The sequence below is a fragment of the Grammomys surdaster genome, unplaced genomic scaffold (genome assembly GCF_004785775.1).
Source record: "Grammomys surdaster isolate TR1022 unplaced genomic scaffold, NIH_TR_1.0 126109, whole genome shotgun sequence".
Classification (NCBI taxonomy): domain Eukaryota; kingdom Metazoa; phylum Chordata; class Mammalia; order Rodentia; family Muridae; genus Grammomys; species Grammomys surdaster.
The window spans coordinates 2,812,038-2,828,995 of record NW_021620917.1 but is presented as its reverse complement, the minus strand read 5'-3'; the positions used below and the strand labels follow the sequence as shown (position 1 = coordinate 2,828,995).

The 16,958-nt window shown below is 45.2% G+C and overlaps 2 protein-coding genes across 4 annotated transcripts in view; both read right to left on the bottom strand.

The window, feature by feature from the left end:
• Positions 1 to 16,958, bottom strand: part of Radil (Rap associating with DIL domain) — a 65,155-nt gene that overhangs the window by 37,405 nt on the left and 10,792 nt on the right. The window lies entirely within an intron of this gene.
• On the bottom strand, positions 5,584 to 7,921 carry Papolb (poly(A) polymerase beta). Its single transcript, XM_028756066.1, has one exon. The coding sequence runs from the start codon at positions 7,723 to 7,725 to the stop codon at positions 5,797 to 5,799; it is 1,929 nt and encodes a 642-aa protein (XP_028611899.1). The 5' UTR covers positions 7,726 to 7,921; the 3' UTR covers positions 5,584 to 5,796.

Sequence of the window (16,958 nt, the reverse complement as noted above, 5' to 3'; positions counted from 1 at the left end):
TCTCTCTCTCTCTCTCTCTCTCTCTCTCTCTCTCTCTCTCTCTCTCTCTCTGTGTGTGTGTGTGTGTGTGTGTGTGTGTGTGTGTGTGTACAGTTGCCTGAGGTAACTAGGAGAGGGTATCAGATCCCCTGGAGCCAGAGTTTCATAAACATGAGCTGCCTATATGCTAACTATGGAACCTTTTTCTTTAAGTTGCTATGGCTGTTGCTTTTGTCAACTTGACACCATCCAGAATCCCCTCAGACCATGTCTGTGGTGGTGGTAGGGGCTGGTTCTTGGTTACCTTAGCTGAGGCAGGGAGACCTGTCCACTGTGGGTGCCACTTTTGCCTACTTGGGACACTCTGGACCCTATACGTGGATAAAGTAAGCCAGTGAGATGGCTCAGTGGGTAATGGCACTTGCCTCACAAACTGTGAGCCGCACTCAGCCGCACTCGGCCACCATGCAGCACCGTGACAGGTTATGGCCCCTCGAGGTACTTGTCTATAAAATATATATAAAAGACTTTATGTTGTTCTTTATGTATGTTTATCTAGGCACACCCGTGTTGGTACCCCAGGCGAGGGCATAGATTGCTGGATCTGGTTGTGAATCTGCTGACGTGTGTGCTGGAACAGAACTCAGGTCCTGTGACAGAGCAGGGAGCATCCTTAACCAGCGTGCCATCGCTCTAGCCCCTTAGGTTACGTCTTGCTGTCTGATCACATCACCATGAAAGTAGCTACTACACAAAAATATTTTGGCCTTTCCCCCCAAATCATCCTGCCCTTAACAACCCTGAAGAGGAAAGGCATGAAGCAGTGCAGTGGGGCTGAGATAGCCCAGGGCTTCGGGGACCAGGGGAAACCGCCCTACCCATCCTGAATGTAGCACCTAGTATATGGAAAGAAACAGACCTGTATCAACTTCAGTGATGCATGGCCAACTGCAACTCCTAGTTGATCTCCAAAGGTCTATAAACTATCACATTTAGTATTGCATCTCGAATTATAAACCATTCCACACACAAGGTGGTGCTCCCAATTTCCAGAGATTAAAAAAGAACACTGTTGCACCTACACCAACCCAAAACTACGGCCACTGCAATCTGCTGGTCTCCCACCTCTTGCCACAAAAGGCAAACAGCTAGTTCTTACTGCCATTTAATTAAACTCTGTGATGGTCACAGTTGTCAACCAGAATCCAGAATGCCCCTCTGGGCATGATGGGGAATTATCTTGGGTTAACTGGGGTGGGAAGACCTGCCCACTGTGGGCAGCACCATTCCCTAGCTGAGATACTCGACTCTACATAGTTTGCATTTGTACTTCTCTGCTTCCTGCCAAGGAAGTGTGTTGGCTTGCTTCCTCCTCCTGCTTCCATGTCTTCCTTTTTCACTGAAAGCCAGAATAAACACTTTCTCCCTTGGATTGCTTTTGTAAACTATTTTATCACAGCAAATGAGGAAAAAAATGAAGAGAATGCCATTTGATCTTTGGTCTGCTTTGAGACAGGATCTTGCTAAGGTGTCAAGGCTGGCCCGCAGCTTGCTTTGTAGTCCAAGCTAGGTTTGAGCCTGGAACGTCCTGCCTCAGCCTCCTGAGTGTTGGGATTCCAGGCAAGCACTAAAGCACCAGTCCTGTTACACAGTGATAACCCTGAGTTATACCACTCTACTTTGCATGTAAACCTTATATAAATTACTTCCCACTTTATGTATTTTGGAAGGATATGCTTTCTTCCTTAGCATGACTAGCCTCACCTTCATGGGTGCATGAAGCCATGGCTTGTTTGACATCATAGATTTAGGATTCTTACTGCAAGAAGGTGGTACCCCATAGAACCTGGACTGATGGTCAGGTTTCTTTGTGTGGTTTCTAACTTTGGGCTATCACCTCTCAATAGTGCATTTGTCTTTTGGTTACCATCAGACAAGAGGCTCTTGGACTTTTCTGCCACCATACCAGATATAGGGAAGTACTGTTTTTACATGGCACACTGCAGGTAACTAGAGGGTGTATAGTCTCCTTGATGAAGTAGATTCATCACCGAGATGAGTCGTATCAGTACTCAGAGCATGATGCAAAGATCTAAGAGTAGAAAAAGTGGAATCCTGTGTGTGGGCCTGTGGTAAAATGTCCATGCTATTGTTTATTAGAATTGTTTATTGAGATGGTCCCATTAATTAGCCCAGGCTGGCCTCGAACTCTGGAATCTCCTATCTCCACTTCTTGAGTGCTAAGATCAGAGGCTTACATCACCACACTTGGCTTTTTTTTAATAATTTGTGTATTTGTGTGTGTGTGTGTGAATGTAGGCACACATGTGCCACAGTTAGAATATAGAGATCTAGAGGTCAAGTGTCAGGAGTCTGTTCTCTACTTCCATGATGAGTTGTTTCAGGGATCGAACTCACATCACTAGGCTTTTTACAGCAAGTACCTTTACCTTCTAAGTCATCTTGCTAGCCTTCGCTTGTTACTGAGTTCTAACTTATAATACTACAGTCATATGTTGATACTTAGAAATAGACTGACCCTTATTTTCTGACTGCTACACATGCCCAGTAGTTCCCTGAGAACGGGGTGCATTTGCCAGTTGTTGAGTAGTGGGGTGTATGATAATATCCATGGGATTATTGTGGCCAATGCTTGCTGGGGGTGGGGAGAGTGACAAATCCAGACTGAGCCATCTGCTGCTGTATTATCTGTCTCTTCACTCTACAGGGCAGAGTTAAGTGGTTGTGACAGAGACCATACGGTTTCCAAAGCTGAAACTACTCACTAGGCAGTCCTTCGGAGGAAACGTTCAGTAACTATTACACTAGGCTGCCCAGTGGCTCAGTGTTAACTGATTTTAAATGTTGTGTGATAATGGCATACTTTGAAGACTAATCATTTTTGCTTTGCTATTTTCTGTTGCAGCTAAGGGATCTAGGACAAGCATGTCACGAAGCACCCCCGTTCCCTAGCAAGGTCTCTCCTATCATTAACGTGAGGCCCTCCTGTCCCTATGCAAATTTTCTCACTTGCACCCCATGTCCTCACATTTGGTATGTTCCTTCGATCTCAGCAGCAGCTCCCCAGCCCAGACCGACCAACTCCACCTCACTGCAGCTCCTCCCTCCTGTCCTCCTCCTAAGTACTCTCAGTACACTTAAAACGGACAAGCTCCACTTCCTGCAGCTCTGCCTCCTCCTAGACCCTTCTCTTCTCTCCACTTACGCAGTGCACCCCTGCCCCTCCCCAAGTCCCTCAGCATATCCCTTCAGGTCTCACTAAACAGAATCTGGTCACCAACTCCTAAACAAAAGTCCTTCTCTACCTCAGCTTCCAAAGGGTCGTGCTTATAGCCCTGGCACCACCATGCTAACTGACTCCCTTCCTATCTTCCTTTTAAAGTCTTTCCTTTTGACATTTGAACCCTTTGTATCTCCTCCACAGGCAATACAACCTGCGCTTTCCATGTCATAAAGTTGGAAAGGTCATCAGCCCTGCCACCTCCTTCAGAACAATGAAGAAAGTCTGGGTCCGGGATGCAGCTCTATGGCAGAGCACACTTGCCTTGTGCATACAAGGTTGTTGGGTTCCATCCCAAGAACCCTAAAAAATTAAAAAGAAAAAGGACATCTGAATTCTTATATCAGACTTAAACATCTGGTCAGTGTTTTAGTTCCAGGTTGTTTGGCATTTATTTTTATTGTGTTTGTAATGGAGAAATACATTATCTGCTTTCAAAATAGTGCTTGAAAATACAAGGAATACAGATAGCACGTAACAGCAAACTCCAGGCAGGAGACACTACGCACATCACATGAAAAAATAGACTGGTATTCATGTAATAAAAACTAGACTTCAAAAGTCCCAAGTTTCCAGCTTGGCTTAAAAAAAAAAACAGGCATAGTTACACAAAACATTTAATAAACATTTTTCCAATGTGTAAACAAAATGAGGAGACTAAATTTGTGCCTGGCCGTCTCCAGCAGACACCATAGCTATCTGAAATGCAGAAACCGTGTGCTTTCCCACGATGGTGAAGGGCAAGGTGAACGTGCACGGAGCAGAGGTGTGACAGACAGAGGTCCAGCAGTCTAGGTATCAGAAAGTCTCAATTACTGCATAGTTTAAAAGGGAAAAGACTATAGTCCAACACTGAAAATGAATCTAGAAGGACAAGAAGGGTTAAACAATTCTGACTTGACATGGGAGAAAACAGGCAGAATAGAAAGGAAGAGCTTTAGAGGGAAAGGGAGACAGACCTGGCTGCTTGGAAGAGCTGTTAAGTTTACTGTAGCTGGATTAAGGAAGACTAAAACTATCATTCAGTGACATCTGTTGGCCCTCATAGTTCCTACATACGGGGATTCTGCTACTTCATTGAGAAGCAGCTCTAATTTAGGGTATCCCTGAGATTTGGGGAAAAAGTAGAAAGCTGACTAGATGTCAAGTGCTTTGTGGAAATTATTTTTTTGTATGACTGTACACATATAATCTGATAAATTCTGCTACAGCATTAAAATAAAACATGGCTTAACATTTGTAAGAGTAAAAATGCCTTTTTGCCTACATATTTAAAGTTGGAAACTAGTTTTCTTCCAAAGCAGATACTCTGTGATCTAGAAAATCTCACATCCATGGAGATGAAAACAGAACACTGACCCAAGTTTTCCTGATATATTAACCACGGAGTCAGAATTTGGTGTTTTGTGCCATGTGGCCAAAAAACTTTTGGATTCACATTATGGTTTAGATATTAATGTCCTGGACTTTTAAGAAGCAATATACACGCATGAATGCATGCATGCTTAATGCAGAGAGGAGAAGGCAAAGGTTTTTTTGTTTGAGGACAAATGATTAAGGACAAAAGAATGTGGAACTCTGAGAAAATACCTAGTTCCTGATTATACATTCTCCCAAACAATTCTACAGATAAAACTCATATACCATTTCTTGATCTTGTCCCACAGAAACCAAATACTTAGTAATTATGGTTTTGATGTCAAATGAATGCCCTCGGAGTTTACATTCCATTTTAAAGGGTGTAGCCACCTCCTGGGAACTGAGATACATATTTTGTGCTTTCTCGTGTATATTACTACAAAAAAAAATAGCATGCAACTCTTTAAAATTAGTAAGGAAATCTTTTCAGGGAGGAAATAAAGTGAAAATTCACCAAAGTGGAAAGTCAAAAATTAGTTCTAGTTCCTAATGGAAAAAAAATCCCATAAAGTGCTAAAATAAGGGGTTCTGATAGATTATATTGCAAATCTCCCAACAGTGAATTAAACATAAATCCAATTCTAATGTCAGTCATGGGCAGAAGTGAATACAGCTGGAGGGCTTTTTCTCTTTTCTAATCATAGTTCTCCTAAATAATGTAACTACTATCAACACGCTAATGATCTGAGGCATGAGTAACAGTACTTCTGGTTTTGAATACTAATCTGGACTTTGGTTCAAGATTAGGCCAGTAAAAAAAAGTTACCAATCGAGTATGAATCTATTTTGAGTCATATCTAGTCTGGTTCCCTCATTTTCCTTTAACATCTGAAAGCGACAAGTTCAATTTGCAAGAATTTGTGTAAGGGCCTTTGAGGTGGTTTCTATCCATTCAATCTGTTTTATTGAACTCTCAATAAAAGGAATAGGATCTCTAGGAAAAACAGGGATACCGGGCTTATCTGTTCCCAGGTGTTTCCTGAGAGGCCAACAGAGAAGCTGCTGTCTGAGTAGTGTCTAAGCTGAACTCGTCTATCTGGTTCCTTCCCTTCTGTTGGGTTTCTTGTTCCTTTCTTCTTCTCAGGTGAGAATGTCTTCTAGACTCCTAGTATAGGATTGGGTATGTTCGTTGCTGTATTTCCTGAAGGTCTAGACGGATGGTTTACCAGATGTGTCGAAGAAACAACTCTGGTCATTGTAGGCTTAGGTGGTGGTGAAATGGTAGGTTGTGAGGGAATCTGAGGGATGCTTTCACTCAGTGCAATCCCCGAGCTTTCTATAGGACTCACATGCTGCAAGGAAACATCAGGAAACTGTATGTTGGTCATGGATGCTGCCATAACAGCCAGAGCAGGACTGTTTCTGCCCTGAGGGTTTCCAGTCAGTGGGCCTGTCTTGATAGTGCCAGTAGGAGAAGGTGCAGCCATGCTGCTTTCACTGTCTATAGACAAGAGAAGACTGCTCTCATTCACAGCTGTCAATCGTACACCTTCCGCTAAATGTGCTTCCTTTTTCTGAAGAACATGATTTGGAAGTAGCTGATGAAGTTCCTTTCTTCTTAGATGCATTGCAGCAATCTTCATATCCATCTCAAACATCTTACTATTTATTGCTTGTCTGTACACTGTATCTGTGAAAGACTGAATATCATAGGTGAGATCAATACTGAGAATTTCAGAATTTTCTGGCTTCTTCAACACTAACCCAATCACCCACATAGTACGAAATTCTTCCTTGTCAACATTTTCTTTTGGTGCTGGAAATGACTGGGGATTCACATGTGCCAGAGTAATGAACTCATTCTTTTCCAGGCTCCCAACCAGGATTCGGATCTTTGATTCCACCAAGCCTACCCACTCTAAATGTTGTTTCTCTGTTGGTGCACTTGCCAGAAGTACAATATAATGCTTGTATTTTTGAAAAAAGCTTGGAGCTTCAAAAAGCTTGGACCATTCTGCCTTATTCAGCAGAATTTCATGTGTAATAGCAAGCCCTTGCTTAAACTCCTCAATCATGACCATCCTGGTTGAAACAGACACATTGTACGTGGAGTTCTGCTGTGGGTATGCTGGTGTAATTATAGGCATAAGATGATACCTGTCACTAGGATTCACTCTTGGGTCCCATACAGGCAAGTTAAGATTTCGTTCTTCTGGTTCTTTTAACAACACTGGATTTGGCCATTCCCACTCAGAAAACACCAAGAAAAATTTTCGTACAAGAGTGGATGCTATTGCATTTGGATAAAGCTGGCAAGTTCTTGCTACTAGCATAGCCCAGGAAACACCTCCAAGGAAACCCAATATATTGGAATAGATATTGTGGCATTTGGCCCATAATTTGATGGCTCTCAGTGTTAACCTGAAGCTGTCAATGTTTGGTACTAGATGTAAAATTTCATCAGTTACCCGGCAACCATTAAGGCTTCTTATGCACCTAATATCTAAATTTTTAAGCAGACTATCATCTCGTAGGTCCAAATCTTCTGGAATAGTCTGCAATGCTAATCTTGCAAACAAAATATCAATCTCTATTCCATCAAAACACAGTTTCATAACTGGCACAAAGGCCTCCTCAACAGCTCTTAAATCTTTTACTTCCTCCTGTAGTTTCAATTTGTCATAGAAGGAGGTGAAAAAGTCATTTCGATCTACGTGTCTTGGTGCAACGCACAACGCATCGATATCTGCACCTTTCGTGTGTACTCCTAGTCGGTAAGAGCCGAATGTAAAAATTTTCCCCCCAACATTCTCAATTACAGCTTGTGGAAGATTCCTGCTTTCACTGATTTCTCGGATCCATTCCTTCACCAGATTATTTAATTTCTGCAAAATTAAAATCCTGCGCTGCAGTTCCTCTTCCTCTTCAAACACCCCGAAGGGCTGGAGGGTCTCGATCAGCTTCTGGGTGAGTTCGCGGTCTGTGTCCTTGGGGGCGGCCAGGCTGATGGGGGACGATATGCCGAACTGCTTCGGGGCGGGAGCCGGTTGTTGTGCTCCTTGGGTGGTCACCACAAATGGCATCATCTCTAGCTCCCGCGCCGCCAGGGCACCTGCCCCGCCACCGCGACCTCGGCGGCCTCTGCTCGGCTCATGATCCGAAGGCGCGAGGGGCGGGCTCCTGCCGGCCGGCCCTGTCGGCCCCCGCTCCGCTCCGAGCCCGCCGCCTCAAGCGCTTCCCCTGGTACCCCTCCGGGTCAACATGGCGCCGGGCTCCCCAGCGGTCGCGTTCCAGAACCGACGGCGCACTCACGCGCCTGCGCACCGGCCGCTACCGCTGCCGCTCTCACGAGATTGGAGGAAATTCTCGCGCTAAGGGCTTCCGGAGGAGCACCATCCCGGGCCGTCCTGCCTGGTTCTGGGAAGACTTTCTTTAGAGATATGCACAGTCCTCTATCCCCAAGCAGGTTCCAGAGGCCCAGCTAGGCCCAGAGCGACAGTGGCGCTCTCATCAGGCCCCGGTGTCACTTGTTGCCGTGGCTTCTACTTTCCCTGGCCCCTGTGTAGGGTTACCATCAAGCCAATCTATGGCCCTTTTGTCTTCGTCTGCCAGCCCACGCTCAAATCTCCGTCCTCAGTGTCCTACAGTTCCACTGCTTTGTGTGTGCAGGATAAATATACTCAACTTACAAGGCCACGCCGGGATTCCTAACGCTGCAGAGAAAGGAGTCCTTTTCAGTTCGTGGCCTCTAGAAGATTCCCACGCCTATGCTTGGAATATGCTCTTCCCGACATTCTCTTGGTTCTCTTCATTTAGATACAGGATGAACCTTCCCATTCTTCCCGTGCTCCGGATCTGTGCTTGTTCCTGGGTGATGCCAGATCTCCCACTTGTCCATTCTCACTTCAGTTATATACAGTGTGCAGTTGAAGCACCACTGACGCGCACTATTTATTTGTTTTTGTGGTGTTGGGGGTGAATCCAAGCGCCTTGCACTCGACCACTAAGTGAGAGCACCAGCTGAAGTATTCTTTTAAATACTTACCTTTTTGTTACTAGAAGCATAACTGTTCCAGTCCTGTTGCTGACAAAAAAACAACTAAGGGGTAATGGGTTTATTTGGCTTACAATTCCAGGAAACCATCAGTTACAGGGAAGGTGAGAAGAACTTAAGACATCTAGGCACATCACAGTCAAGAGCAGTGAGAACAAATGCACCCATGCTTGCTTCCTGTCATCCATCTGTCTTTCTTCTGTTTATACAGTTTAGGACCCCTTGCCTAAGGATAGTAATGCCCACAATGGGCTGGATCTTTCTTTATCAATGAACATTCAAGACAGTCTGTACAGGCACACCCACAAGCCTACCGGGCCTAGGTAATTCCTCATTGAGAATCTCTTCCCAGGGCTGGAGAGAAGGCTCAGAATAAGGATAGGAGGAGGAGAAGGTACCACTGTTGCTTTTCCAGGATAAGAGATTGGTTTCTTATGATCCAATACCTCTGGCCTCTGTGGGCACACACCGCTTACATATAATTAAAACTTGGAAAACTACATTTTTTTCAAAAAGGACTTACTAGTTGATTCTAGGTTGTGACAAGTTGACAGTTAAAGTTAACCAGCACAATTCCCTTTTTCTTTTAAACACCTGTCTCTATTTTGGAGGTGACACACTGCTTACATCCTACTACCTCTTCAAAAACAGTGAGCATGCATTACCACGCAGCAGCCGGTAATGCTCCCAAGAGTCTAACTCTGTAGTGTGTTGTCTTTCATGAATTTCTGTGCACTTCCCTTTTGTGTCCTCTTATTTTTGTTAGGAGATCATTTGTGGAGAGGATTGGGATAGTGGATATGCTCTTCCAAGTTGGATTGTCTTTGGTTTTGCCAAATGCTCTTGTACCTACTAAATTGTGTATAATGTGATTTCTTTTCTTTTTTCTTTTTCTTCTTTGAGACAGAGTCTCTCTGTGTAGTTCTGGCTGCCCTGGAGCACAATATGTAGATCGGGCTGGTCTCAGATTCACAGAGATCCTCGTGCCTCAATCTCCTGAGTCTGGGAATTAAAGGTATGCAACACCTGGTATGACTTTTAATTTTGTATCCACTGTAATCTAGACCCAAATACACGTGGGACAAAGTGTGCTTTTTAGTTGTCAAGAAAGTTTTTAAAGTTTTCACCATTTAAAACCCAAGTCAAGAAAGACAATTTTCCTTGTCATCTATGTCCTAGGTAGGTACTCAACATACTACCCTTTGGAGAGTCCAGCTTCCTCAGAAAGGAGGGCAGGTCTCAGTGCTAACTGCCCAGCTTTCTAAGGTCTCAAAGGGCTCTGTCTCTTGTCCACTGTCAAGCTCAAGTTCCTTCCTTATGACTTTATTTTTATTTTTTCATTTGCACGTGTGTGTGTATTTGTGGGTGAGTATACATTCCTCCTCAGCAGCTGTTGTTATGACAGGGGTGCTGAGACTCAAACTCTGATCCTCTGGAAGATTACCATGTGCTTTAACCACTGAGCCATTGCTCCAGCTCTAAGTCTAAGCTTCTTACTTGTCCAAACTGACAAATGCCTCCCAGGGAAATTACAGTTTCACAACCAGTTGAGGCCCTGTGCTTCATCCGGGGAAAGAGGTCAGTCAGTGAAGGGTTGCTATGTAGGCATCTCCATGATGCTACAGGAGCGCCATCCCTGGAGCCCATAGAACAAGTGGGCCCCGTGGGGTAGGCCTGCAGTGTTAGACAAGGGGATTCAGACAGATTCCTGTACTGGATGGAAGGCTAGAGGGGCTGCTTGATGGGATGTTGACCAATGAGGTGGACAGCTTCTGAGGACCACCGCCTGAGGTCACGCCCTAGTCCACACTTATGCACACGTGTACATTCACCACCACACATGGACACGCATACAAAAAAGATCCCGTGGTTGATCTTTTTTTTTTCAACCCACAGAAATGTCCTTTATTTGGGGTGGGGTGCTAACCTATACATTTGAAAGATAATCTATAGTGTTCATTCATCATTCTACCTTCTTTATGTATTTTCCAGAATTAAGCTAATTTTTGGTTACTTCTATGCTGCCCAATTCAATGACCCCATGATCTCCACTGTTCTGACACACAGAATCTTCATGTGTGGCCAACAAGGACAAAACAGAACACCTCTATACTTTGTTCCCATTACCCGAATATCTCTGGGCACATTCTACCTTCCTCAGTGTGCCCTCTGGCTTCTCCATGACTAGCCTCGGGATGTTGGAGGTCCCCCAGTATCTGCACAAGCCCCCATCCCTGCTCACTGCATGCATGCTCACGACCTGCATGCCCTGTCAACTTCCACAGCTTTACTCTCACCGAACAGTCTTGGTGGCTGAGCAGGAGAATCATGAGATTGAAACCAGCCTGCACTACATAGTGAGTTCCAGGCCAGCTTGGGCTATGAGACCTTATCTATAAGCAAATGCCACCCACTTACAGATTAACTTTTTATAATCACACGTTCCTCCTAAGCAGTGGGTCAATACCATAGGACTCCAACATTGTCACCTTGTATGTCTCAAACTTTGCCATTTAAAGAGAACACTTGGGTCAGCAAAATGGTTTCAGGGTTTGTAAAAGCACTTGCTGCATAAGCCTTGGGACCTAAGTGAGATTTCCAAACCCAGGGGATTGAAAACTGATGCCTGAAAGTTGTCTTCTGACCTCCATGTGTGTGCCATGGCATGTACATCAGAAGTACATGATGAATGAATGAATAATAAAGAATGGTTCTTCCCACTCTCCCATAAGCGGTCTCTCTGTGGAATCTCCATTTAGAAAATCGAACCTCCATAGCCCCTGAATCCTGGGCTTCATTCTTGACACCTCCTCCTTTCTCGTTTTCAAGATCAACTTTGCCAACACTGTTGGTTCTCCTCCATCCACTTCTCTCCAGCTGTAACTCAAGTCTAAGCCACGTGGCACTGCTCTGGTGAAACTTCTCCTGTCAACTCATTACTGACCTTCTCAAAGTATTCCGGCCTCAGGATCCAAAATAGGCTTGTGCGTGCTTTAGTGGCCTCTTGTACTCTAAGTCCAAAGTAACTCCTTTGCACTGCCACTTCCAAACACTGACTGCCTGGCCTTGCCATTTGTTTCTTCTTATCCCTGGTCTTCAAATAATACTGTTCCGTTGTCCAGAATGTTCTTCCTGCTCCACCAACTGCCCTTCCCTCACCTGGTGTGTATGTTCTCATTTTTCACAAAGGCAAACTTAAAGTTCATCTCCTCAGAGAGAACTTCCTAAACCCATAACTAAATCATGCTTCATAGTGCTTTGTAAGGGGTTTTTGTTTTGGGTTTGTTTGTTTGTTTGTTTGTTTTTGTAAAGGGGATTGAGCCTTGACCCATCTAGGCAAATGTGTTACTACTGAGCTGCAACCCCAGCCCCCAAAATATCTGTAGTTATGTTTCCTGATAGATGTGTGTGTGTGTGTGTGCATGTGTGGTATGAGCACACATGTTACATGACTGGTGTGCCTCTGTAGGAATGAAAGCGCTCTGCCTTATTCTTTTGATTCACAGTCTCCCTCCAAACCTGAAACTCAGAATTTTCAGCTAGGTGACAGCACTGGGGTCACAGGCACAAGACTAAGCCTGGCTTGTTGCAAGAGTTCTGGGATCCAAACTCGGGTCCTCATGACTGTGTAGCACACTTTCTCACTCCTTGAGAGATTTTTTTGGTATGGGGGGTAGGTTCAAGAAAGGATTCTCTCTGTGTATTCCTGGCTTGCCTCGAACTCAGAGATCTGCCCACCTCTGCCTCCGAGTGCTGGGATTAAAGGTATGCACCCCCACATACACACACCCCACGCACCCCCCCACACACACACCCGGCCTGGCACCTTGAGAGCATTTGTCTTCATTGTTACTGCCGATAGAGTCTCAGCTACCTAAGTTTGCTTGTGAACTGCCCTGTATGCAGCACCACATCGAGTGCCTGACACAGGAGTTACTCAGTGTTAGCTAGCAAATGAACAAGAGTGAAGCACCCTTCTAGCCCCATCACCCTCATGCCACTATCCAGAGTAACCATCTGTCAGTGCTGAGAGAGCCCTGTCCCTGACCTCGTTGCTTTAGGAAAACGAATGGTTCCTTTGTACATTATGGATTTGTGGCAGGTTGGGAACTGCATGTCCCCAACCTCACAACTCCTTTGTGTTCTACTACAGAGGCTGGGAAGCCAATGTATTTGATGGTCCCATTTCTTCTGCAGTTGGAGGCAGACTTGGGCACAACTAGCTGTTACCACAACATGCATAACCAATAGCACTTGAGCACATTAAGGAAAAAAAATCTTAGAACCAATAGTCCCATGGGAACTAGTGGATGTTAACATGGTTCTGACGGAGTAATTACATAACAAAGAGGTTATTATTATTAGAAATGCTTCAAATGGCTAATGGGCAATGTGGGATCTCTACTAATTTCAAATTCACAGCAATGTTCTTGTGGTACCTGCTTCAAGGCAGCTCTGGAAAAGGCTCCTTCATCTGAGGAATGGCTCAGTGGATAGAGGGAATTTGGACCTCAGAACCTAAGCACAAAAGCCGGATAAGCGTAGCAACCCCCTGTGATCCCAGCACTCAAGACACAGTGACGGGATGCCAGGAACAAGCTGGCTAGCAAGACTAGCCGGGACTGGTGAGCACAGGATGCAGTGAGAGGCCTTACTTACTGAAAGAGAGTGACTGAGACCCAGAGTCAGGTTCATGCATCCACATGAATGCACACACACACACACACACACACACACACACACGGATGCACAGCACATACATATGAAGATACATATACACACCACACCTACACACAAAAACGTAAATAAGCACTAATTATGGCTGAAGTTTTGTGCAGTAGGAAAAAGTATTAAAGTATCAGGTCACTGGGGCCAGAGAGATGGCTCTGTGGTTAAGAGCACTAGCTGCTCTTTCAGAGGACCCAGGTTCAATTCCCACAACCCACACAGCAGCTAACAAGAGGATGTGACTCCAGTTCCCAAGCATCTGATGTCCTCAACTGGCCTCTGAAGGCAGCAAGCATGCATATGGTTACAGATACACACATAGGCAAAACACCCATACACATGAACATTTTTTTAAAAAGAAATTTAAAATTTTAAAGCAGGTCGTTACCAGTTGGGGCTGTAATTAAGTGGTACAGCTCTGGTCTAGCATATCTAAGGCTGTGGGCTGGTCTCCAGGCCTACATATATGTTACATTGTTAGTACACTAGCTACACAACTGCTGACCCCTGAACTGAAAAATACACCCTTCTCAGAACATTAACTCAGTGTCACTAAAGCAGTCAAGAGGTTCTGGAAAATCTAAGTGAATAGCTGTTTACTTCACAAGTCATGAGTGACCCATGTCAGTTGTAAATACATGTTCCCATCTGAGACTCCCAATTTGTGCCAAGTGCTAAGGAAAATGGAGAATTGTCAACTTGGTGAGGAAACTGAGGATGAGAATTTTACAGTATTCTTTACATGAACACACACACACACCCTCAACTACATACCTAAGTGACATTCCCATCCCCAGGCCCATGTGCTACCCCATGGAAGGACTTGGAGCTCCCCGGGCAGCCTATTTCCTATGCACTAGCATACAGTTTCCTCAATGTGTGAAATTCTTCCCCAGGTAAAAGCTGTCAGAATCAAAATGGAATCACTTGTGTCTAACCTTAATAGTAAAGTTGGGGTGTTACAAGAGAGGACACCTCTCACACTGTCCACAATAACAAGACCATTCCCAGAGACTCTGCTGGAATGGCGGCAGCCTTCTACAAATGTGGTCCCCACTTCACCCGGGAACAAAACTTCTCGGGGACATCTGGTCAGCAACTGCTTCTTATCTTGGGCTGCTGCCAGCCTATTGGAGCTAAGGGTGGCCATTTCAAATCACCTCATGCAACTTTTAAGGGGATGTTTTCTCACTAAACACTCATTTCTTTGCCACCTTGTATGCACATGGGACTTACTATGGCACTTTCAGTCCCATTGCAATGTTCATTCCCAATAAATCTGTCTTTGGAAATGGCTCAGTAGGTAAATTAAGGCTCTTGCTGCCAAGTCTGACCACCTGAGTTTGATCCCCAGAACCACATGGTAGGAGGAGAGAGCCAACTTCTACAAGGTGTCCTGACCTTCAAATTTGTGTCACAGTGTGCACCCCCAAAATAATAAACGTAATTTTAACAAATTTAAAAACAAAGAAAATTGTCCATATGTCTGTCCAGCAGTGGCTCATGACAGTGTGATGAGATGGATGGACCTCCCCTGCCTCTGGTGTCTTTGTAAACTGATGTAAATTGTTTCAGACCACTTAAGAAAAGCTCAAGTTGTTTTGGTTTTCATCATTTCCTGCAATGAGCCTACCACCAAGCACCCACTGAAAGGAGGCTGTGGAGAGGCAGCCGCTCTCCGATGAAAAGAGCCACGGCAGCCGAGCCCCCCCCCCCCACCTTCACCCAAAGACAGGAATTACTCAGAAGTCAGAAGATTCAAGTAGTGGATGGTGCTCACCTGTCATCTGAGTGCTAGGAAGGAGGGGACAAGAGGACCAGGAGTTTAGGGTCACCCTCCACTATACAGCCAATTTGAAGACAGCTGGAGTCCATGAGACCCTCTCTCAGACATCTGATTAACAGCAGAAGATAAGCATTCAGAAAGCAAATGAGCACAGGAGGTGGCTCTTGAGGAAAGACACAGAAGACACAGCTGGTACATAGAAGAAGCAGTGGCTTCGCTGTGGCATGTTTCTGGAAGTCCCCATGCTGCTGCCTGCCCTTAGGTAACAGAGTTCACGAGAAAATACAGATTTAGAGCCAAGAGCTCTGTGTGTGTCTTAACGTCCCATTTTCTGTCAGAAAATGCCCAACCTAGAATCTTGGGTACACATGAAAGCTACCACCCACAGAGGATCTCTCTCCTTCAGTGTGTGTGTGTGTGTGTGTGTGTGTGTTCTCAAGTATCTGTGTGAGCTTGTGGAGGTCTGACCAGAGGTTGGCATCTGCTTGTCTTCAGCTGTTCTCCAGTTTACTTTCTGAGACAAGGTCTGTCACTGAACCTGGAACTAGCTGCTTCACCTAGACTGACTAGCTTGGCTAGGATTCTGCTGTCTCCATCTTCCAGCACTGAAATTATGGCACATACCACTATATGTAGCTTTTGATGTAGCTGTGGGGATCCAGGCACTTTACTGACTGAGCCATCTCCCCACACCCTCCGGCACATTTCATTGATTCCAATAAATGTCAGGCAGCACAGCAGACTCGTGATGGGTTGCTCTGTGGTCTCAAGTCCAGGGTCTGCTATCATGCAGTCTGTAGCCTCAAATCTCAGTGGTCCTAAATGCTTGCCTTTTTATGGAGAAGACACCCAAAGCAAAAAAAAGCCATCCTGTTCTGGGAAGGGAACCTATCTAAGGCTCAACAGGAAGAGGTCCAGAACAAGCTTCAGTTCCACCCATTCTCCATCCTCAAGATACTGAGTTCTCAAGGTCTTCAGCCCTCAAAGCTTCCTGGGTCACAAACCTAATGGCTGCAGGTAGGTCCCAGCCACCTGCTTGGCCTCCAGGGTAAGATGTCAGGGTAACATGGGTCGGCCACTGAAGTGTAAAGTGGACTCTCGATGGAGGGCAGGTCTGCCCACCAGAGGATGTGTGGCAGTACGTGGAGACATTTTTCTTACAATGCAGGGAGTCAGCCTGGGCCCGGAGGAGCTGCTCCACACACTAGTATACCCAATACACCTCCCACAGCAAGGCCTTCCCCAACTCAGGAAGCTGAGGTAGAAAGATCAAGGGCTAACTTCACTCTCCCTAAGGAATTAAGGGCAGTAGGGCCAAAGCCAGGCATAGTGACACGGAGCTGTGATCCTAGCTAGTCAATAGGATGAGGTAGGGGGATCACAAGTTTGGGGCTACATAGTGAGACCAAGGCCAGCTTGGGAAATGTAATGAGACCCAGTCTAAAAATAAAATGAAAAAGGATCTGGAGGGCTGGAGAGATGTCTCCATAGTTGAGAGAACTTACTTCTCTTCAAGAGGACTCAATTCAGTTTCCAACACTCAAGACAGCTCACAACCACCAATAATGCCAGCTTTAGGAAATCCAACATCTCTTTAGGCCTCTACACATGTGCACACACACAAATTTTAAAAAAATCTTAAAGAAAAAAAAAGAAGGTATATCTTGTTCTGTGGTAGAGCAATCAGGGCATGCCTCAGTGGTGGAGCCCCTGCCTAGAATCCCCCAGTGAGGGGCTGGGGTGTGGCTCAG